The 18,401-nt window shown below is 48.0% G+C and overlaps 1 protein-coding gene across 1 annotated transcript in view; it reads left to right on the plus strand.

Annotated features, from left to right (window-relative positions):
• col7a1l (collagen type VII alpha 1-like) overlaps positions 1-18,401 on the plus strand; it is a 505,550-nt gene that overhangs the window by 46,635 nt on the left and 440,514 nt on the right. Inside the window, exons 2-4 of the mRNA XM_070898381.1 lie at positions 1,581-1,761; positions 2,963-3,122; positions 5,748-5,841. Coding sequence (XP_070754482.1) covers positions 1,581-1,761; positions 2,963-3,122; positions 5,748-5,841 — 435 coding nt within the window. The remainder of the gene's footprint in view (positions 1-1,580; positions 1,762-2,962; positions 3,123-5,747; positions 5,842-18,401) is intronic.

Raw genomic sequence — 18,401 nt, forward strand, 5'->3', positions numbered from 1 at the left:
GTTCCCACCCTGTGTTCCCACCCAGTGTGCCCACCTAGTGTTCCCACCCAGTGTTCCCACCTAGTATTCCCATCCAGTGTTCCCACCCAGTGTGCCCACCCAGTGTTCCCACCTAGTGTTCCCACCCAGTGTTCCCACCTAGTGTTCCCACCCAGTGTGCCCACCTAGTGTTCCGACCCAGTGTTCCCACCTAGTGTGCCCACCCAGTGTTCCCACCCAGTGTGCCCACCTAGTGTTCCCACCTAGTGTTCCCACCCAGTGTTCCCACCCAGTGTTCCCACCTAGTGTTCCCACCCAGTGTTCCCACTCAGTGTTCCCACTCAGTGTTCCCACCCAGTGCTCCCACCCTGTGTTCCCACCCAGTGTTCCCACCTAGTGTCCCCACCCTGTGTTCCCACCTGGTGTTCTCACCCAGTGTTCCCACCTAGTATTCCCACCCAGTGTTCCCACCCAGTGTTCCCACCCAGTGTTCCCACCCTGTGTTCCCACCCAGTGTTCCCATGTAGTGTTCCCACCCTGTGTTCCCACCCAGTGTTCCCACCCAGTGTTCCCACCCAGTGTGCCCACCCAGTGTTCCCACCCAGTGTGCCCACCTAGTGTTCCGACCCAGTGTTCCCACCTAGTGTGCCCACCCAGTGTTCCCACCCAGTGTGCCCACCTTGTGTTCCCACCTAGTGTTCCCACCCAGTGTTCCCACCCAGTGTTCCCACCGAGTGTTCCCACCCAGTGTTTCCACCCAGTGTTCCCACCCAGTGTTCTCACCCAGTTCTCCCACCCTGTGTTCCCACCCGGTGTTCCCACCTAGTGTTCCCACCCTGTGTTCCCACCTGGTGTTCCCACCCAGTGTTCCCACCTAGTATTCCCACCCAGTGTTCCCACCCAGTGTTCCCACCCAGTGTTCCCACCCAGTGTGCCCACCTAGTGTTCCCACCCAGTGTTCCCACCGAGTGTTCCCACCCTGTGTTCCCACCCGGTGTTCCCACCCGGTGTTCCCACCTAGTGTTCCACCCAGTGTTCCCACCTAGTGTTCCCACCCAATGTTCCCATCCAGTGTTCCCACCCAGTGTTCCACCCAGTGTTCCCACCTAGTGTTCCCACCCAGTGTTCCCACCTAGTGTTCCCACCCAGTGTTCCCACCCAGTGTGCCCACCCAGTGTTCCCACCCAGTGTTCCCACCCTGTGTTCCCACCCAGTGTGCCCACCCAGTGTTCCCACCCTGTGTTCCCACCCAGTGTTCCCACCTACTGTTCCCACCCAGTATTCCCACCCAGTGTTCCCACCCGGTGTTCCCACCCTGTGTTCCCACCCAGTGTTCCCACCCGGTGTTCCCACCCGGTGTTCCCACCTAGTGTTCCACCCAGTGTGCCCACCTAGTGTTCCCACCCAGTGTTCCCACCCAGTGTTCCCATCCAGAGTGCCCATCTACTGTTCCCACCCTATGTTCCCACCCTGTGTTCCCACCCTATGTTCCCACCCAGTGTTCCCACCCTGTGTTCCCACCCAGTGTGCCCACCCACTGTGCCCACCCAGATGCTTTCATGTTCTTTGCCTTGTAACGTGGGCTTTGTATTTTGTTTCAGTGTGTCTCACAGCAGTAGCAGCTGATATCATGTTCACGGTGGACGAATCATGGAGCGTGGGAGAGGCCAACTTCCAGAGTATCAAGGAATTCATTAGTGGCATCATAATATCATTCAAGAAGGCTCCACTAGGGAAGGATGGCATCAGGTTTGGAGTCACACTTTACAGCGACCATCCCAGGTAAACCAAAGCATTTCAACCTCCATTTGTGATTGAGTCAATTTCACTCATCACCCCTGTGCTGACATTGGCTCTCGGTCAAGCAACATCTCAAATTTAAAAATCTCATCCTTGCCTTCAAATCCCTCCATAGCCTCGCCCCTCCATATCTCTGTGACCTCCTCCAGCCCTACAACCCTCCAAGATCTTTGCGCTCCTCCAATTCCGGCCTCTTATGCATCCCCAATTTTCATTGCTTCATCATTGACGGCCGTGCCTTCAGCCGACAAGGCCCTAAACTCTAGAATTCCCTCCCTAAACCTCTCCGCCTCCCCATCTCTCTCTCTTTATTTAAGACACTCCTTAAAACCGACCTTTCACCTGCCCTAATACCTCTTTATCTGGCTCGGTGTCAAATTTTGTCTGATAAGCACATGGGGAATATTTTACTACGTTAAAGGTGCTATATAAATGCAACTTGTTTGCTGTTGTTGTTCAATCCGTTTTGGACATGGATTTTTAAAAACTCATTGAGCCAAATTTTGCTGGAAAAATAATGGCATGTTAACGACCTACGCTGTTATTAATGCACACATTGGCCAGCAAGTTCAGGTGATGTTGAGATAGGCTGTGAGTTGTGAATTTTCAGAACGTACTGGTTGATTTACGCTGCTCTGCCATGCGCTTTGCACAAACGACATCTTGTCCTCAACCTTCCCGTTATTTTTAAGAACTTGGCCGAATAGCCTCTTCCTATGCTGTAAGATTCGATAAACCCAGGTGTAAAGCGTCGGTGGGTGGGTGTTTACAGCCTGTAGATTATAGGAGGAAGTAAATGCTCGTGAAGATTTGATCATTGCCATTACACAGTACACACTTTCCTCTCTTGCTCCTCCCAAGCTCCAAGTGGACGGTCCGACCGACAGGCTTTGCCTCTCCCTCCATCCTCGCTGTGCTGAAATCAAGACTCATTTCCTACTCTAGCCCTTTCTGCTGTGCTCCTCAGCTACCCTCCCTCCTACAATCTACAGGTTTTGACAGCCTAGGTTGCTTTTGCCTAACCGCCCGACTTATCTCGAACGCTCTCCGACTCTCGTTGGTCATGGCGATGTCCTGCTCCATGAGCCTCAGACCTCAGCCTGGGTTCCTCAACAGAAAAAACACAAGGTACTAAGGCTTGTCTTCGACACGTCAGTTTCATTGCCTGATCTCTTGCTTCTAGAACAGCAATTGCACTTACTGACTACGGGCCGATTGAAGAAGTGCTGGTGGCCATCCGCGACCTTCCGTATCAAGGGGGAAACACCAAAACAGGGGCTGTGCTGGCCTTCCTCACACATTCCGTCTTCAGCCCTTCAATGGCGAGAGAGAACACACCAAAGGTTGGTAATACAGAGCTGACTTCTGGTTTAACAACTTGTTTGTTGAGTTTGCGTTCCTATCAAGGTGAGGAACGTCGGTGCTGAGGTGTGGAATATTTCCATTTCTGACACCCATTTTCAGCACCAACTCAGCGATAGCCTGGCAGCATAAAATCCCCTCTACTCTGCCCCAACAGTGTGTTTCAGCCCATCCTCAGAGGGGCAGCTCCTATTTCAGTGTGACATCTGGAATGCACTGCCAGAAAGGGTGGGGGAAACAGATTCAATAATGACTTTCAAAAGGGAATTGGATTAACACTTGAAGCGGAAGAATTTGCAGGGCTACAGGGGAAACAGCATAGAATCGGGACTAATTGGATCGCTTTTTCAAACAGCCAGCACAGGCACGATGGGCCGAATGGCCTCCTTCTGTGCTATATGAACAAGGGCAGACATCGACGACGAGGTCCAACACCGCCTTCAGTGTGTCAATGCAGTCTTCGATCGCCTGAGGAAGAGAGTGTTTGAAGACCAGGAACACAAACCCGGCACCAAGCTCATGGTCTACAGAGCAGTGGTGATACTCTCCCTCCTATATGGCTCAGAGACATGGACTATGTACAGCAGGCATCTCAAAACACTGGAGAAGTACCACCAACGCTGCCTCCGCAAGATCCTGCAAATCCATTGGCAGGATAGGCACACCAACGTCAGTGTTCTCGCACAGGCCAACATCCCCAACATCGAAGCATTGACCACGCTCGATCAGCTCCGATGGACGGACCACATTGTCCGCATGCCTGACACGAGACTCCCAAAACAAGCGCTCTGATTGGAGCTCCAACACGGCAAGTGGGCAGAGGAAACGCTCCAAGGACACCCTCAAGGCCCCCTTGAAAAAGTGCAACGTCCCCATCGTCACCTGGGAATCCCTGGCCCAAGTGGAGGAAAAGCATCCAGGAAGGCGCTGAACACCTCGAGTCCCTTTGCCGAGAGCAAGCTGAAGGCAAGTGTCGACAGCGGAAGGAGTGTGCGGCAACCCAGACTTCCCCACCCACCCGTTTCTCCAACCACTGCCTGTCCCACCTGTGACAGAGACTGTAGGCCCCAACTTGGACACTTCAGTCACCTGAGAACTCATTTTCAGTGTGGAAGCAAGTCATCCTCGACTCCCCAGGGACTGCCTATGATGACGATTCTACGATTTTGCATTTCAGACACCAGCCATGCTTGTGGTCTCTTTGAGGGAGACGACAAAGCTCACACCAGTGTAGCTCCATGACAAACGGGCGTAAACTGAGCGAGGGCCCAGTGGAAAATTGGATGGCGTTCTGTGATGCCGGATCTACACAACCACTTTGCGCATCACGTGCATTTTGAGGGAAGGGGGGAAACGGTGGCTGGAGGAGCCCTCCTGGAAAGGGCAGCTCCTGCATTAGAATATTAAAATGAGGGTGGAATTATCCTGCACACATCCACACAATGGTGCTTGTGGACAGGAATATTGGGCATGCTGGGTTGCTAGGGAAACGACTCTGTGGCCATAGGAGGAACATTCATTCGACGGACTTAAAAAATGATTTCTGCACCATTTTACTTCATTTCTTTTCTTTCTCCTGTCACCTGGGTGTCGGGGAACAATTGTTGCACTGCCTCTCTTTTTACCCACCTCGGCAGCCTCAGTGCTGCGTCTGATGGGCGTTCCCATGGGGATTCCCCTGTTTTTTTATTTAAAACCTTTTGCAGGAAGAAGAGACGGACCATTGGGGAGGTGCCAGATACTTCAGGCAATACGTAAGTATAGCAGAGGGTTAGTCTAATGTGTTTGCTGCATGGGTTCTTTGCTTAAGAATTCATAGCAATACGTTGCTGTTAAGAACTAGTGGGTTTATTAGCAAAGGTTTAACAATCACACTACACATTACCAGCTCATCCACCAGGCTCACAACCACCTGCCTCATCGTGGATCCCCTGAACCCAACTGGCTGGGGTTTTATTGAGTCTTGTGAACATCACGTGACTGGCTAAGCCACTCACAACTCAACAGCTCTTCAAACCTGTGAGCATCCTCACTGGTGCATACATTACAGTTAGTGCATGTGATTCCTAAAGGAGGCCGTGACAGCAGACAACGGCACAGAAACGACATGTGAATTCCTGGTTAACCATGATTCAAGGCTGAGATCAATAGGTTTTTGTTGGGTAAGGGAACAAAAGTGGGTAAATGAAGTTGAGGTACAGCTCAGCCGTGATCTAATTGAATGGCGGAGCAGGCTCGAGGGGCTGAATGGCCTCCTCCTGACCATATGTTCCCATGCTGGGTGATTCTTTGGGCCCAATCACAACATGCCATGCTTTAAGTGGTATTGCATGAAAGAAGGCATGCCATAGAGTGATTAACTGGCTGCTCCGGACAACACACCACAAACGATATCTACAAGCCCTGGCTCACATGCCTGGCGATGGGCCGTGGGGCACTGTATTCAGTGAGGTTGATCTATAGGAGTAATAGGCCTTTTTCTTGTACCTAAAAATTCTTCTCTTCTTAAAAATTGAACGTTCAAAACAGAAAATACTGATAATTGTGTACATGCACCTCAGCTCTTTGAGTCACTGTACGTTACTTCCTGTGCTGAATTTTTATAGATAATGGTTTTGATCACTGATGGAAAGTCTGTAGACTCGGTTGAGGAGCCAGCCACAAGACTGCAAGACAAGGGAGTGACCGTGTATACAGTGGGTAAGTGTTTGGGGACCCTGGTTACAGTGGGTTGATGCTCAGGGACCCTGGTTACAATGGGTTAATGCTCAGGGACCCTGGTTACAGTGGATTAATGCTCAGGGACCCTGGTTACAGTGTGTTAGTGTTCAATGACTGTGTGTACAATGGGTTAGTGCTCAGGGACCCTGGTTACAATGGGTTAGTGTTCAATGACTGTGTATACAATGCGTTAATGTTCGGGACCCTGGTTACAGTGGGTTAGTGCTCAGGGACCCTGGTTACAGTGTGTTAGTGTTCAATGACTGTGTGTACAATGGGTTAGTGCTCAGAGACCCTGGTTATAGTGTGTTAGTGTTCAATGACTGTGTATACAATGGGTTAGTGTTCAATGACTATGAATACAATGGGTTAGTGTTCAGGGATTCTGGTTACAGTGGGTAAATGTTCAGGGACCCTAGTTACAGTGAGTATTCAGTGAGTTAGTCTCCAGTGCCCCCATCATTGACATTGGCTCCCATCTGTCACAGGGTTGCTTGTTGTTCAGTTCTAATGATGTAATACATTTTAAAAATTCAGTTAGGGGATGTGGGCCTAGCATTTTCCCTAATTGCCCTTGAGAAGGAGGTGGTGAGTCACCTTCTTGAACCGCTGCAGTCCATTTGGTACAACTGAGTACATTTCAGATGGTAATTAAGAGTCAACCACATTGCTTTGGGTCTGGAGTCCATTATAGACCAGACTGGGTAAGGACAGCAGGATTCCTTCGCTGAAGGGAATCAGTGAACCGGAGGGGTTTTTACAACAATCCAGTAGTTACATTGTTGTGGAGCCCAAAATAAAGGCTCAACACAAGAGTCTGATAAAGATTCAAAGATATTTTTATTTAGGAATACCTATAGCTTGGCCAAGGGAGTACGGCTTAGAGTTCCTTAACCCTTCACCAGCCGACTCAACTTTGGCTTCCAGCTGTTCAGAATATAAAGCCGAAAACCGCAATCCATCATCAATTGGGAGCTTTTACATTGGGGGCTTTACATTTTTCAGCTACAAAGCAACAAGCCAGGTTTCCTGTTATTCAACACCTAGCCTAACCGCAAGTCAGTACCTTGTTATTCTATGTCTATCTCTGTTAAGCTTGCCACCACATCCTCTTGCAGGTGACCTACTTAGTTGTTGCTGGGCAAAATCGATTTGACATGTTTTTCCCTTGTTCTACCCAGCCTGCAACTCTATATTACTACTTGTCCATTTCTGAACACATTTCCCAGACTGCAACACTTATATCATTACAGTGGGTTTCTAAAAATCCCACTTCAATCCCCCCTTTGGTCCCTGGCTAACCCCAGCCCATGAGACCACTAGAGCTAAGCTATCTAATGCTTTAGATTTCCCGCCCTGCTTGTGGTGGTATCTGCCGCCAAGTTTGGGAGGTCTATCGCTTAACCGGGGTTTAAATTCCTGCATGCATCAACAGTCTTTCTCTTGCAACGAGTGATTACTTTAGCCTGCTGCCTATGTCTACGCTTCCTACAAGCTGCACATGTCATTATCAGCCAGCACAGTTGAACTGCCACCAATATGTCAGAAATGATCCGTATCCATGGATGGATATGAACGTTCAGTCCCCAGTTCCATGCCTTTTGTACCAGGGGGTACGTTGAAGGTCTTTTGCAATGTCCTTGCCCAGTTCTCACAGCTCCTGTTTGAGCACGTGATACCATTTTATGCTCGCCAGCAGAGGATCCTTTATGTCTCTCAGGTCCTCGGGCAGGTGGGGTATTGGTGCAGCCAGTTCACTTTCATATTTGTACAAATCTTGTTTAATTTCATCAGTCAGGTTCAGGGTAATAGTTTCTCGAGCATGGATATATGACATTCGTGCTCGTCTGATTGTTACTGGTAGCCTTGGGGTGAAGCAGAAGTTGGGGTTAGTGATATTACATTGATGGTTGGTTGGTTACCACACAGTATTCCCCCTTTCCGCGGTAAGCTGAGTGGGTGGTGTTCGGATTCTGGTGGGCTTATTTCTAAGACACACTCAATGGTTTGATTAAATCCGCACCCATCCTCGCTTCCCCAGCCTACTGGATGTGGACATATAGTTAGGCTTCCTACCCTGCGGCACCCTGATAATGAGACCCCTCTCATGGTTCCGTTCCGTTTGATCGCATATTGATCCATTGGGTAGTACCGCATGTAGTTCTCACCCCGGATTAGCTCCAAGTTTTCTACCTCAAACTGGGGGTGTGGTCCAATCTTCCCCTTCGCCATTACTGGAATCATTAGGACCACCCCACCAGGGCAGAATGTGAATCTGTGCATCCGCCTAGCACTAGAAAGACTCTTGTCATTCCTTTCATGCTGCATGCGTCCAGTGACCCTGGGTGCTGTGCTAGGGGCGGACCAGGTGGTTGCTGTTAATCCAGTCCGGGACTGCGCCCCTGTGTATTTGGTCCAGGTTCTCCCTGACCTGCCCAATCAACCATCCCCTGTAAGCATGGCAAGAGGTCTCGCTGAATCTCTGCCTTTTCCGCATTGAATTCTCGGTCAATCAGGCGGTTAATGGTGGCAGCATAGCTCTCCAGGACTATAATCCCTTTGACTAAGCTCCCTGCTGTCCCATCGCCTTCCTGCGCAGCCCCTTTGGCTGCGTCTGTCTGCCTCTGCAGCATCTTCCTGGGGGTGTGGTCCAGACTCCCCCTTCGGATTTGAGTCTGGAGTCCATTATAGACTAGACCGGGTAAGGACAGCAAGATTCCTTCGCTGAAGGGAATCAGTGAACCAGATGGGTTTTTAACAAGAATCCAGTCGTTTCATGGTCACCATTGCTGATACTAGCTTTTAAAAAAAATTCCAGATTTATTTAATTAACTGAATTTAAATTCCCCAGCCGCTGTGGTGGGATTTGAACTCATATCTGCAGATCATTCATCCAAAACTCTGGTTTACTAGACCAGTAACATAACCACTATGCTACCGTACCAACAAGCAGTACATGGGGCTGATCCTCCTGTCCATAAATCTCTGTGTAAGCCGGGGGAGCTCGGAAAAATGCACTGCCAGGGCATGTCCAGCGTCTTCTGTCAATCACTGGGCCCACCATGTAAATGGGTGTCCGTGGGTGCTAGACACTGAATCATACACGGAACATAGAGCAATCCCAGGGCCCTGCTCGCTCTTGTCCGGCATCTTTGCTTCAAATATTTATCCGCCTCTCCCTTGAAAAATGCAATGGTCTCTCCCTTAAACATTCCCTGTGGTAAATCATTCCACGCTCCGACAACTCTCTATGAAAATAAATTGCTCCAAACCTCCCTCTCCTCACTCTCTCAGTGACAATTGTAAATTGATGACTCCTTGGTACTGCCTCGCCCACCAGAGAAAAGTCATTCCTGGTTCACCCTATCGAAACACTTCCTAATTAAAAAAAAACCTCAATTAGATCTTCTCTTAATCTTCTCTACTTCAGTGCAACACAATCTATTCCTTGTTAACTCAAAGTATGTCGCTCAAAAGAAAATTGAATTAACCAGTAATTTGAATCAAGCGATTTAAATAAAAATGCGCAGGAGATTTGCATTGCTTGAAAAAAAAAATCAAATTAACAGATAATTTGAACAAAATTAGAGCTCGGCCATCCGGGGTTGATGTCAGGAAGCACTTCTTCACACAAAGGGGGGTGGAAATTGGGACTCTCTCCCAAAAAGCTGTTGAGGCTAAGATGTTAATTAAACATTTTAAACCTGAGATTGGTAGATTTTGTTCGGCAAGGGTATTGAGGGTTACAGAACCAAGGCGGGTAGATGGAGTTAAGATACAAATCAGCCATGGTCTTAATTGAAATGGTGGAACAGGCTCGAGGGGGCTGAATGGCCTTCTCCTGTTCTTTTGAATTAAGAGGATTAAAATGTCGTCTCAGTATCTCTGTTGATAATTATAGTTTTCCATTCCTAGTATCATACTGGGGAATCTTTGCTGTACGCTCCCTAGGGCTTCAATGCACTTTCTATGATGAGGTGTGCTAACTGCATGCAATGCTGTAACTGTGGTCTAAACCTTGCCTCATTGTACGAGTTTATCATTATCTCCTTGCTCCTGTATTCTATATCCCTATTTATGAAACTTAAAATGCCTGTTTTTTCTTAACTATGGCTATATCAGACTGCGCTCACACATTGAAAGAGTATTTTGTGTGTAAGGTGGTCTTACGCGATGACACTTTGACAGCACAACCACATTTTTTGATACAAATTGTTTCATTGTGATGCAGATTACTGCATCATGTTACGTGCTCCCGATCTGTGACAGAAAGGGTTTGCCTACTTTTCTTGGGAGTGACATTCGACGGAACGGAGATGTAATTGTTCTGAGAACAGTTGTTGCTGAAAGCCAAATGCTGCATTATTAATGGTTTGTGTTAATATCTTCATTGCAGTTAAATAGCACTTATTTCCTGCAGCCTCCCTTGTGTCGTTTGCCGCATTCGCTTAAAAGCCTGGTTGCTGTCGGTGATTTGGGTGTTGCTAGGGCTCTTGGCGCCATCTGGTGGCTGCTTTGAGCGTATTGCTAAACTGGTCAAGAACTTGACTTGAAAATAACTTGCATTTCTATAGCGTCTTTCACCACTCCCCAAAGCGCTTTACAGCCAATGAGGTGCTATCTGAAGTGTTGTCGCTGTTGTAATGTAGGAAACGCGGCAGTTCAATTTACGCACAGCAAGATCCAACGAATGGCACTGAGGTAACGAACGGTTTTAGTGATATTTATTGAGGGATAACTATTTGGCCAGGGACACTGGGGATAACTCCCCTGCTTTTCTTCTTCGAAAGAGTGGCCATGGGATCTTTGAGGGCAGATGGGGCCTCGGTTTATGACCCTCATTCAAAAGACGGCACCTCCAACAGTGCAGCACTCCCTCAGTACTGGTATTGGAGTGTCGTGCTAAGATTCTGTGCTCCAGTCTCTGGAGTCGTGCTTGAACCCATGGGTTGGAGCTGGGACCGATTCTGTGACCTTAAAGAAGGCCGTACCGGGGCTAAATGAAAAGGACTACAGTTTTCAAGAACAGTTGAGAGTTCTACAAGAATTGTTTGCATGGTCTAATTTTCATTGAGACTATTACCCCCTCTTCCCATCCTACCCAGTCCTGCCCCTGCACACAGATTTCCCATTGGTAAACAACTCTCTTCTCTCCTGGCTGTAAGCAGACTGGATGAGACAAACAGGCAGATTATTGTTTCAGGAAGAGTGGGAGCTGCAACAACGTCATCACACAAAGAACTGTTTATAATCACCGGATCTTTTTCCCGCCTCATCTCCTCTCCTGAAAGAGTTGACTGCCGCTGATGTTCGATGTTTGTCACCACAGGTGGTCACCCTTGACTTGTGAGATATAAATAGGAAAATGTGCTGGGAAATACTCAGCGGGTCAGTCAACCCCCGTGGAGAGGGAAACAGTTAACGTTTCAGGTCGATGACCTTTCATCAGAACTGCAAGATCTTAGAGGTGAACAGTTTTCAAAGCAAGTACAGAGTTAGGGACAACGGGAGGGGGAGCAGGAAAAGTACCAAAGGGAACTTTAGCTCAAACTTCATTATTGAGTATTGCCAGGCAATTTGATTGTGGGTGCATCACTAATGAGTTTACAAAGAATTTCAAGTTACAGAATGCTTACAGCACAGAACCAGGTCATTCAGCCCAACTGTTCCATATTTAAGAACATAAGAACTTAAGAAATATGAGCAAGAGTTGGCCACTTGGCCCCTCGAGCCTGCTCCGCCATTCAATAAGATCATGGCTAATCTGATCCTGGCCTCAACTCCACTTCCCTGCCCGCTCCCCATAACCCTTGACTCCCTTATCTTTCAGAAATCTGTCTATCACCACCTTAAATACATTTACTGACCCAGCCTCCACAGCTCTATGAGCTAGAGAATTCCAAGGATTCACGACCCTCTGAGAGAAAAAATTCCTCCTCATTTCCGTTTTAAATGGGCGACCCCTTATTCTGAAACTAGTTCTAGATTCCCCCACGAGGGCAAACATCCTCTCTGCATCTACCCTGTCGAGCCCCTTCAGAATCTTATACGTATCAATAAGATCACCTCTCATTCTTCTAAACTCCAATGAATATAGGCCCAACCTGCTCAACCTTTCTTCATAAGACAACCCCTTCATCTCAGGAATCAACCTAGTAAACCTTCTCTGAACTGCCTCCAATGCAAGTATAGCCCTCCTTAAATACGGAGACCTAAACTGCACGCAGTATTCCAGGTGTGGTCTCACCAACGCCCTGTATAGTTGTAGCAGGACTTCCCTACTTTTATACTCCATCCCCCTTGCAATAAAGGCCAACATTCTACTTGCCTTCCTAATTACTTGCTGTACCTGCATACTAGCTTTTTGTGTTCCATGTACAAGGACCCGCAGATCCCTCTGTACCGCAGCATTTTGTAATCTCTCCCCATTTAAATAATAATTCGCTTTTTTATTTTTCCTACCAAAGTGTTAGCTTTTTTATTTTCCCTACCATTTAAGCTCCACATGAACCACCTCCCACCCTACCCATCACCCCTGTGCTCACTGACCTACATTGGCTTCTGGTTAAGCAATGCCTCGATTTCAAAATTCTCATCCTTATTTTCAAATCCCTCCATGGCCTCGCCCCTCCCTATCTCTGTAATCTCCTCCAGCCCCACAACCCCCCGAGATGTCTGCGCTCCTCTAATTTTGCCCTCTTGAGCATCCCTGATTATAATCGCTCAACCATTAGTGCCTTCTGTTGCCTAGGCCCCAAGCTCTGGAACTCCATCCCTAAACCTCTCCACCTCTCTACCTCTCTTTTCTCCTTCAAGACGCTCCTTAAAACCAACCTCTTTGACCTGCGCTAATTTCTACTTATGTGGCTCGGTGTCAACTTTCTATCTCATAATACTCCTGTGAAGCGCTTTGGGACGTTTCACTACATTAAAGACCCTATATATATACACGTTGTTCTATTTCTTCCTCCCTCATGTGTTTATCCAGCTTCCCTTTAAATGTATCTATGCTATTTGCCTCAACTATTCCTTCTGGTGGCGAGTTCCACATTCTCACCACTCTCTGGGTAAAAACGTTTGACCTGAAATTCCGATTCATTAGTGACTATCTTATATTTATGATTCCTAGTTCTGGTCTCAACCACAAGTGGCTTGATCCTGCCCTCCTTCAGTATCCGTACACTTTCCAGCAGAATTCACCAGATAGAGTGTCCGATTCCTGATCTGCATGGCTCAGCCACACATCACATGCCGCATTTACTCATTGAATTGCTTGGCTTGGCTTGGCTCGGATTGGGAAGACACAGTGCAAGGAATTGTACAGCAGTTATCCTATCAGACAGTGACACTTTGCACCCGTACACCAACTGCCCCTGTATGTAAAAAAGTAAAAATTCAGGGACTGCAGGAGTCAACGAGCTGGACCCCTCTGGAACCTTGGTTCAAGTCAAGCGCAAGCTGATGGATTGAAAGTGTCCTTTGTTCCAACAATTCACAACCCTTTGAGTGTAGAAATTACTCTTCATCTCTGTCCTAAATGGACGGCCCCTTATTCTGAGACTGTGATCCTTAGTTCTAGACTCCCCAGCCAGAGGAAACATCCACCCTGTCAAGTCCTGTAAGAATTTTATATGTTTCAATGTGATCACCTCTCATTCTTCTAAATTCTAGACAATATAGGCCTAGTCTACTCAATTTTCCTCATAGGACAATTCCCCCCATCCCAGGAATCAGTCTGGTGAACCTTTGTCACACTCCCTCTAGAGCAAGTATATCCTTCCTTGGGTAAGACCAACATTGTACACCACACTCCTTGTATGGTCTCACCAAAGCCCTATAAAATTCCAGTAAGACTTCTTGGGGTACCAATTGACCCCCCAACCAAAACGGGGCACTGCACCCCGTTTGAATGGTTTTTACTGTCGCTGTGGTTGATAACGCCTCTTGCGCGAAATTCCGCTCTGTTGTTTTTTTTTATTCGGATCCAGAAGTCACTCTTAACGGGGGCGGTGACTACACGAGAGGGGCGGATACATGGCGGTGGCAACACCTGAGGGGCGGAAGTTGGGGGCAGTGCGGAGTGACCACCGCGATGACGTTATCACAGCGCCGCGTCACCACGGCTCTCCCCTTCACTTAAAGGGGAGAACCGTCGCAACTTAAAAACTCCGGCCCACTAGGCCACCAGGGAGGGTTTCGGCTGGGACAGTGGCCTGGCACCAAAGAGGGGGTGCCAGGTTGCCTGTTGGCGGCCCGGCCGGATTCGGAGGCATGATTGACGGGTCGACCTGGCAGTCGGCCGACAAAAAAAAAATGGTGGCAGCAGCAGTGCACCCTCCCCTTTAAGGGGAGCCACAGCGCCGTTGCAGAAGGCCACAGCCTCACTGGGCCACTGGGAAGAAACAGGTTTTGGCACCGCTGGGTGGGACGAAGGTTTTCAGAGCGAATGGCGCTGTCGGTGGGGTAGATCAGCGATCCGCATGGTGGTGACGCACTTCAGACGGATCGGTAGCAGCGGAGCGGTGGGGGATGGGGGGGATTGGGGCACTGCCAGGAACCCTCGCAAGAGCAATTGGGCTATCAGCAACCATTCCAGGAAAAGCCGGCGGCCACTCCACTCCGCAGCGTGGCCGCCGATTTGCGGTGGTAACAGGCCTTAAGGAGAGGGGCAATTTCCGGCCCCTTTACTCTTACACTCCTATCCTTTTGTAATAAAGGCTAACGTACATTTGTTTTCCTAATTGCTTGGGTACGCATGTTAACTTTCTGTGATTCGTGTAAAAGGACACCCAGGGCTCTCGGAATACCAACATTTCTCAACCACTCACCGTTTAAACATTACTCTGTTCTTCTATTTTTCTACCAAAGTGGATAACTTCACATTTCTCCGCATTATATTCCATCTGCCATGTTCTTGCTCACTCACTTGTCTCTATCTCTTTGCAGCCTCTTTGCATTCTCCCCGCAACTTACATTCGCATCTAGCTTTGTATCATCAGCAAACTTGGATAAGTGATACTCGGTCCCCTCATCTAAGTCATTGATATAGATTGCAACTAGCTGAGGCCCAAACACTGATCCTTGCAGTGCCCCACTAGTTACAATCTGCCAACCCAAAAATGATTTGTTTATTCCTACTCTCTGTTTTCTGTCCGAGAATCAATCCTCAATCCATTCTAATATATTACCCCCAATCCCACGAAGCTAATTTTGTGTAATAACGTCTTGTGTGGCACCTTATCGAATGCCTTCTGAAAATCTAAATACACCACATCCACTGGTTCCCCCTTATCTACCTTGCTGGTTACAACCTCAAAAAATTCTATTAGATTTTTCAAACAGGATTTCCCTTTCATTAATCCGTGTTGACTCTGTCCAATCGTGTTATGATTTTCGCAGTGCCCTATTACCACATCCCTAATAAAAGATTCTAGCATTCTCCCTATTACTGATGTCAGGCTAACTGGTCTATAATAGTTCTTTCTCTCTCCCTCCTTTCTTGAATAGCGGGGTTAGCTTTGCTACCTTCCAATCTGCAGGGACCGTTCTAGAATCTAGGGAATTCTGGAAGATTAAAACCAATGCATCTACTATCTTTTAAAACCCTAGGATGTAGGCCATCAAGTCTAGGGCATTTGTTGACTTTTAGTCCCATTAATTTCTCCAGTACTATTTCTTTACTAATACTAATTTCTTTAAGTTTCTCATTCTTACTAGACCTTTGGTTCCGTACTATTTCCAGAATGTTTTTTGTGTCTTCGGCCATGAAGATGGATACAGCGGCCGCGATTTTCCCCACCTCGGCCTCGGCAGGTCCGTAGCGGGCGATGTCGGTGGCAGGTCCCCACTGCTGTCTCCATCCCGCTCTGTGAAATGATTTTCCCCTGATGGGGCTTGTTAAGCCCGTTCAACGTGTTTCCCGGCCGTTAGAGGAAGCGGGTCTGGTGACGTCATTTCATGACACGTCATCAGCTGGTTTCCTTAAAGGGACCATGTTCCAATTAATTTTGATATTTGCGCAGTCAGTGTTTTGCAGCATTGAGGAGCTGCAAACACTGACAAACACTGCACAGAGATGCAGGGCTGCACCCAGGTTCTGCCATGACTCCCTGCATATGCTTATGGGGGGAGTCACAGTAAGCAGGGTGGTCCTCTTCCCTTCCCATGGGCGGAAGAAACCTCCCCAGGAGATCAACACAGCCTGGTTGCACATTGCTGAGGAAGCCACCAGCAGGGATTTGGTCAGGAGGACCTGGGTGCTGTGCTGCAATTGTTTCAATGATCGCAGTAGATCATCAAACGTTAGTACAAAGCCATAATTAACCTCATACTGCTGTGCCTCTCATCACATTACCATCACTCTGCCTTCCCTACCCTACTCCTACACGTCCTTACTCACACCAACTTACCTTGGATCTCCACCCATCCCTCTCTATCTACATTATCAGATCCCCATCTCACTAGCCACCCCTCATACTCACCCTCATCCTAGTGCAATCGAAACAACTAACAACACAAAAGGGTGTTTTATGCAATGTCATGTAATGTGGTGTCAAACATTGAAACCTTTATTTTCAACACTTTTGGAGTTCTTCGAAAGTTTTGTGTGCACCTTTGGAAGTGGCTTAGTGAGTTGTAGTGAATGGTGAGACATAGGGGTACCCCGCACAATGGTGATGAGTGTGAAAGGCTTAGGCATTGTAGGGATGCTTTATTGTGTTGGTGTGGGGTGGTGCCAACTTGGCGCATCATGTGACAGCCAGGGTGTACAGCAAGTGAAGTAAATCTGACCATGGTGAGGCCATCCCTGGCCTCCCGAGCAGCAATGTGGTTGGTGCTGATACCTTGTGTCCTGTGCATCATCAGTTGATTGCGGAGAAGGTTGGTGTTGTTGCTGGTGCTGCTGGTGTTGGGGCTGATTGTGGTCTTATTCTGTGGACCAAGGTGAGAGAGTATAAAGGGCACCCATGCTGATGGAATAGATGGCTGGTGAGGTAGAGATGATAGAAGCGACCTGTCAATGGTGAGAGAGGTAATGAGGTCCGACTGGATGGAGACTTGTGTAAAGACTTGCAGCATAGTGAATCTGTTGCGGAATGCAGTGAGGAAGAGCTTGTGGCTGAGAGAAGATATCTTTAAGGTGAGAGCTCCTACTTTACATTTGAAGCTGTCAATTCATCAGCTGATTCAGTGACCACTGAACTTCCGCCTCAGCTTTACAGACGTGGTCTGTGACCAGCATGGACCCCGCGGGCGAGCTGTCAAATGCAAAAAGTAAGCTGAAAATCATTCTGAAGTGGCTCTAAACAAGCCACTACTTACTTGAATTGGGTCGCCTACCGCTGCCTGTTGCGTCTGCTCAGTGCTGACAGACCCGACATCGGGAAAGGCGTGTGGGAGCAAGTTGACAGCGGGTTCCTGACCCACTGTCAATTATATCAAGTTTCCCACCTGACCTGCCACCAATCCACCTGTTTCAACCCCTGGAAAATTCCAGCTAGCGTATTTATTTAATGTCTCTGCCATTTCCTTATTCCCTGCTATAATTTCTTCTGTCTCTGCCTGCAAGGGACCCACATTTACTTTTGCAAATCTTTTCCTTTTTACAAACCTGTAGAATCTTTTACAATCTGTTTTTATGTCTGTTGCTAGTTTAATCTCATATTCTCTTTTCTCTCTCCTTTCAATTTCTTGGCCCTTCTTTGCTGAATTCGAAGGGCTCAATTTTCCGCAGCGATTTGTGCCGTTTTTTTAGAGCTGTAAAGTCCTGTCCCCTCAGTACAGATTCACACGAGGCATGTAGTGAAGTCAAGGTCACTCTGGACCTGCACCTTTATTTCACAGCTCTGGAATGCTGCACTTGCCTGAGACCTGCGCTTATATACCTGTCTCTTGCAAGTGCACCCCTGGTGGTAAGGTATGCTGGTGGTGACAGGTCATATCCTATTACAGTCATGTATAGCATGTTAGGATAGAGTTATATATAATAATGTAAGATACATGACATCGCCCTCCCCCAAGGTCTTATTGTCTTTATAGGTTCAGTCTCTCAAGTTTCTGCGCTCTCGTGTGGAGCATCTGAGTTGTGGTTCAGTTGTTTGCCTTGGTGTCTGTTTTTCTTTGGGTGTGGTTGCTGGTATCTCGCCTGGGCTGTCTGTTTCTATTGGTGTGATTGTTGTTGACTCGCCTGGGCTGTCTGTTGGGATTGCCCTTTCCTCAGGTTGTTCCCTCTGTCTGTCCACCAGGTGTGGGTGCGAGTTCCACTTTGTAGTCTGCCTCTGATTCGGCAGTGTTGTTGGTAAATCTACTTTTGACTTGGTCTACATGCCTCCGGCAGGTTTTGCCATTGTCCATTTGTACTACCAGTAGCCTGTTTCCTTCCTTGCCCGTTACTGTCCCTGCAAGCCATTTGGGACCCCTGCCATAGTTTAGTACAAACACTTTGTCCCCTATCTCATTCCATCTCCCCCTCGAATTTCTGTCATGGTACTCAGTCAGCTTACGGCGCTTTGCCTCAATGATTTTGTGCATGTCTGGGA

This window comes from Pristiophorus japonicus, chromosome 13, assembly GCF_044704955.1.
Source record: "Pristiophorus japonicus isolate sPriJap1 chromosome 13, sPriJap1.hap1, whole genome shotgun sequence".
Taxonomy (NCBI): Eukaryota; Metazoa; Chordata; class Chondrichthyes; family Pristiophoridae; genus Pristiophorus; species Pristiophorus japonicus.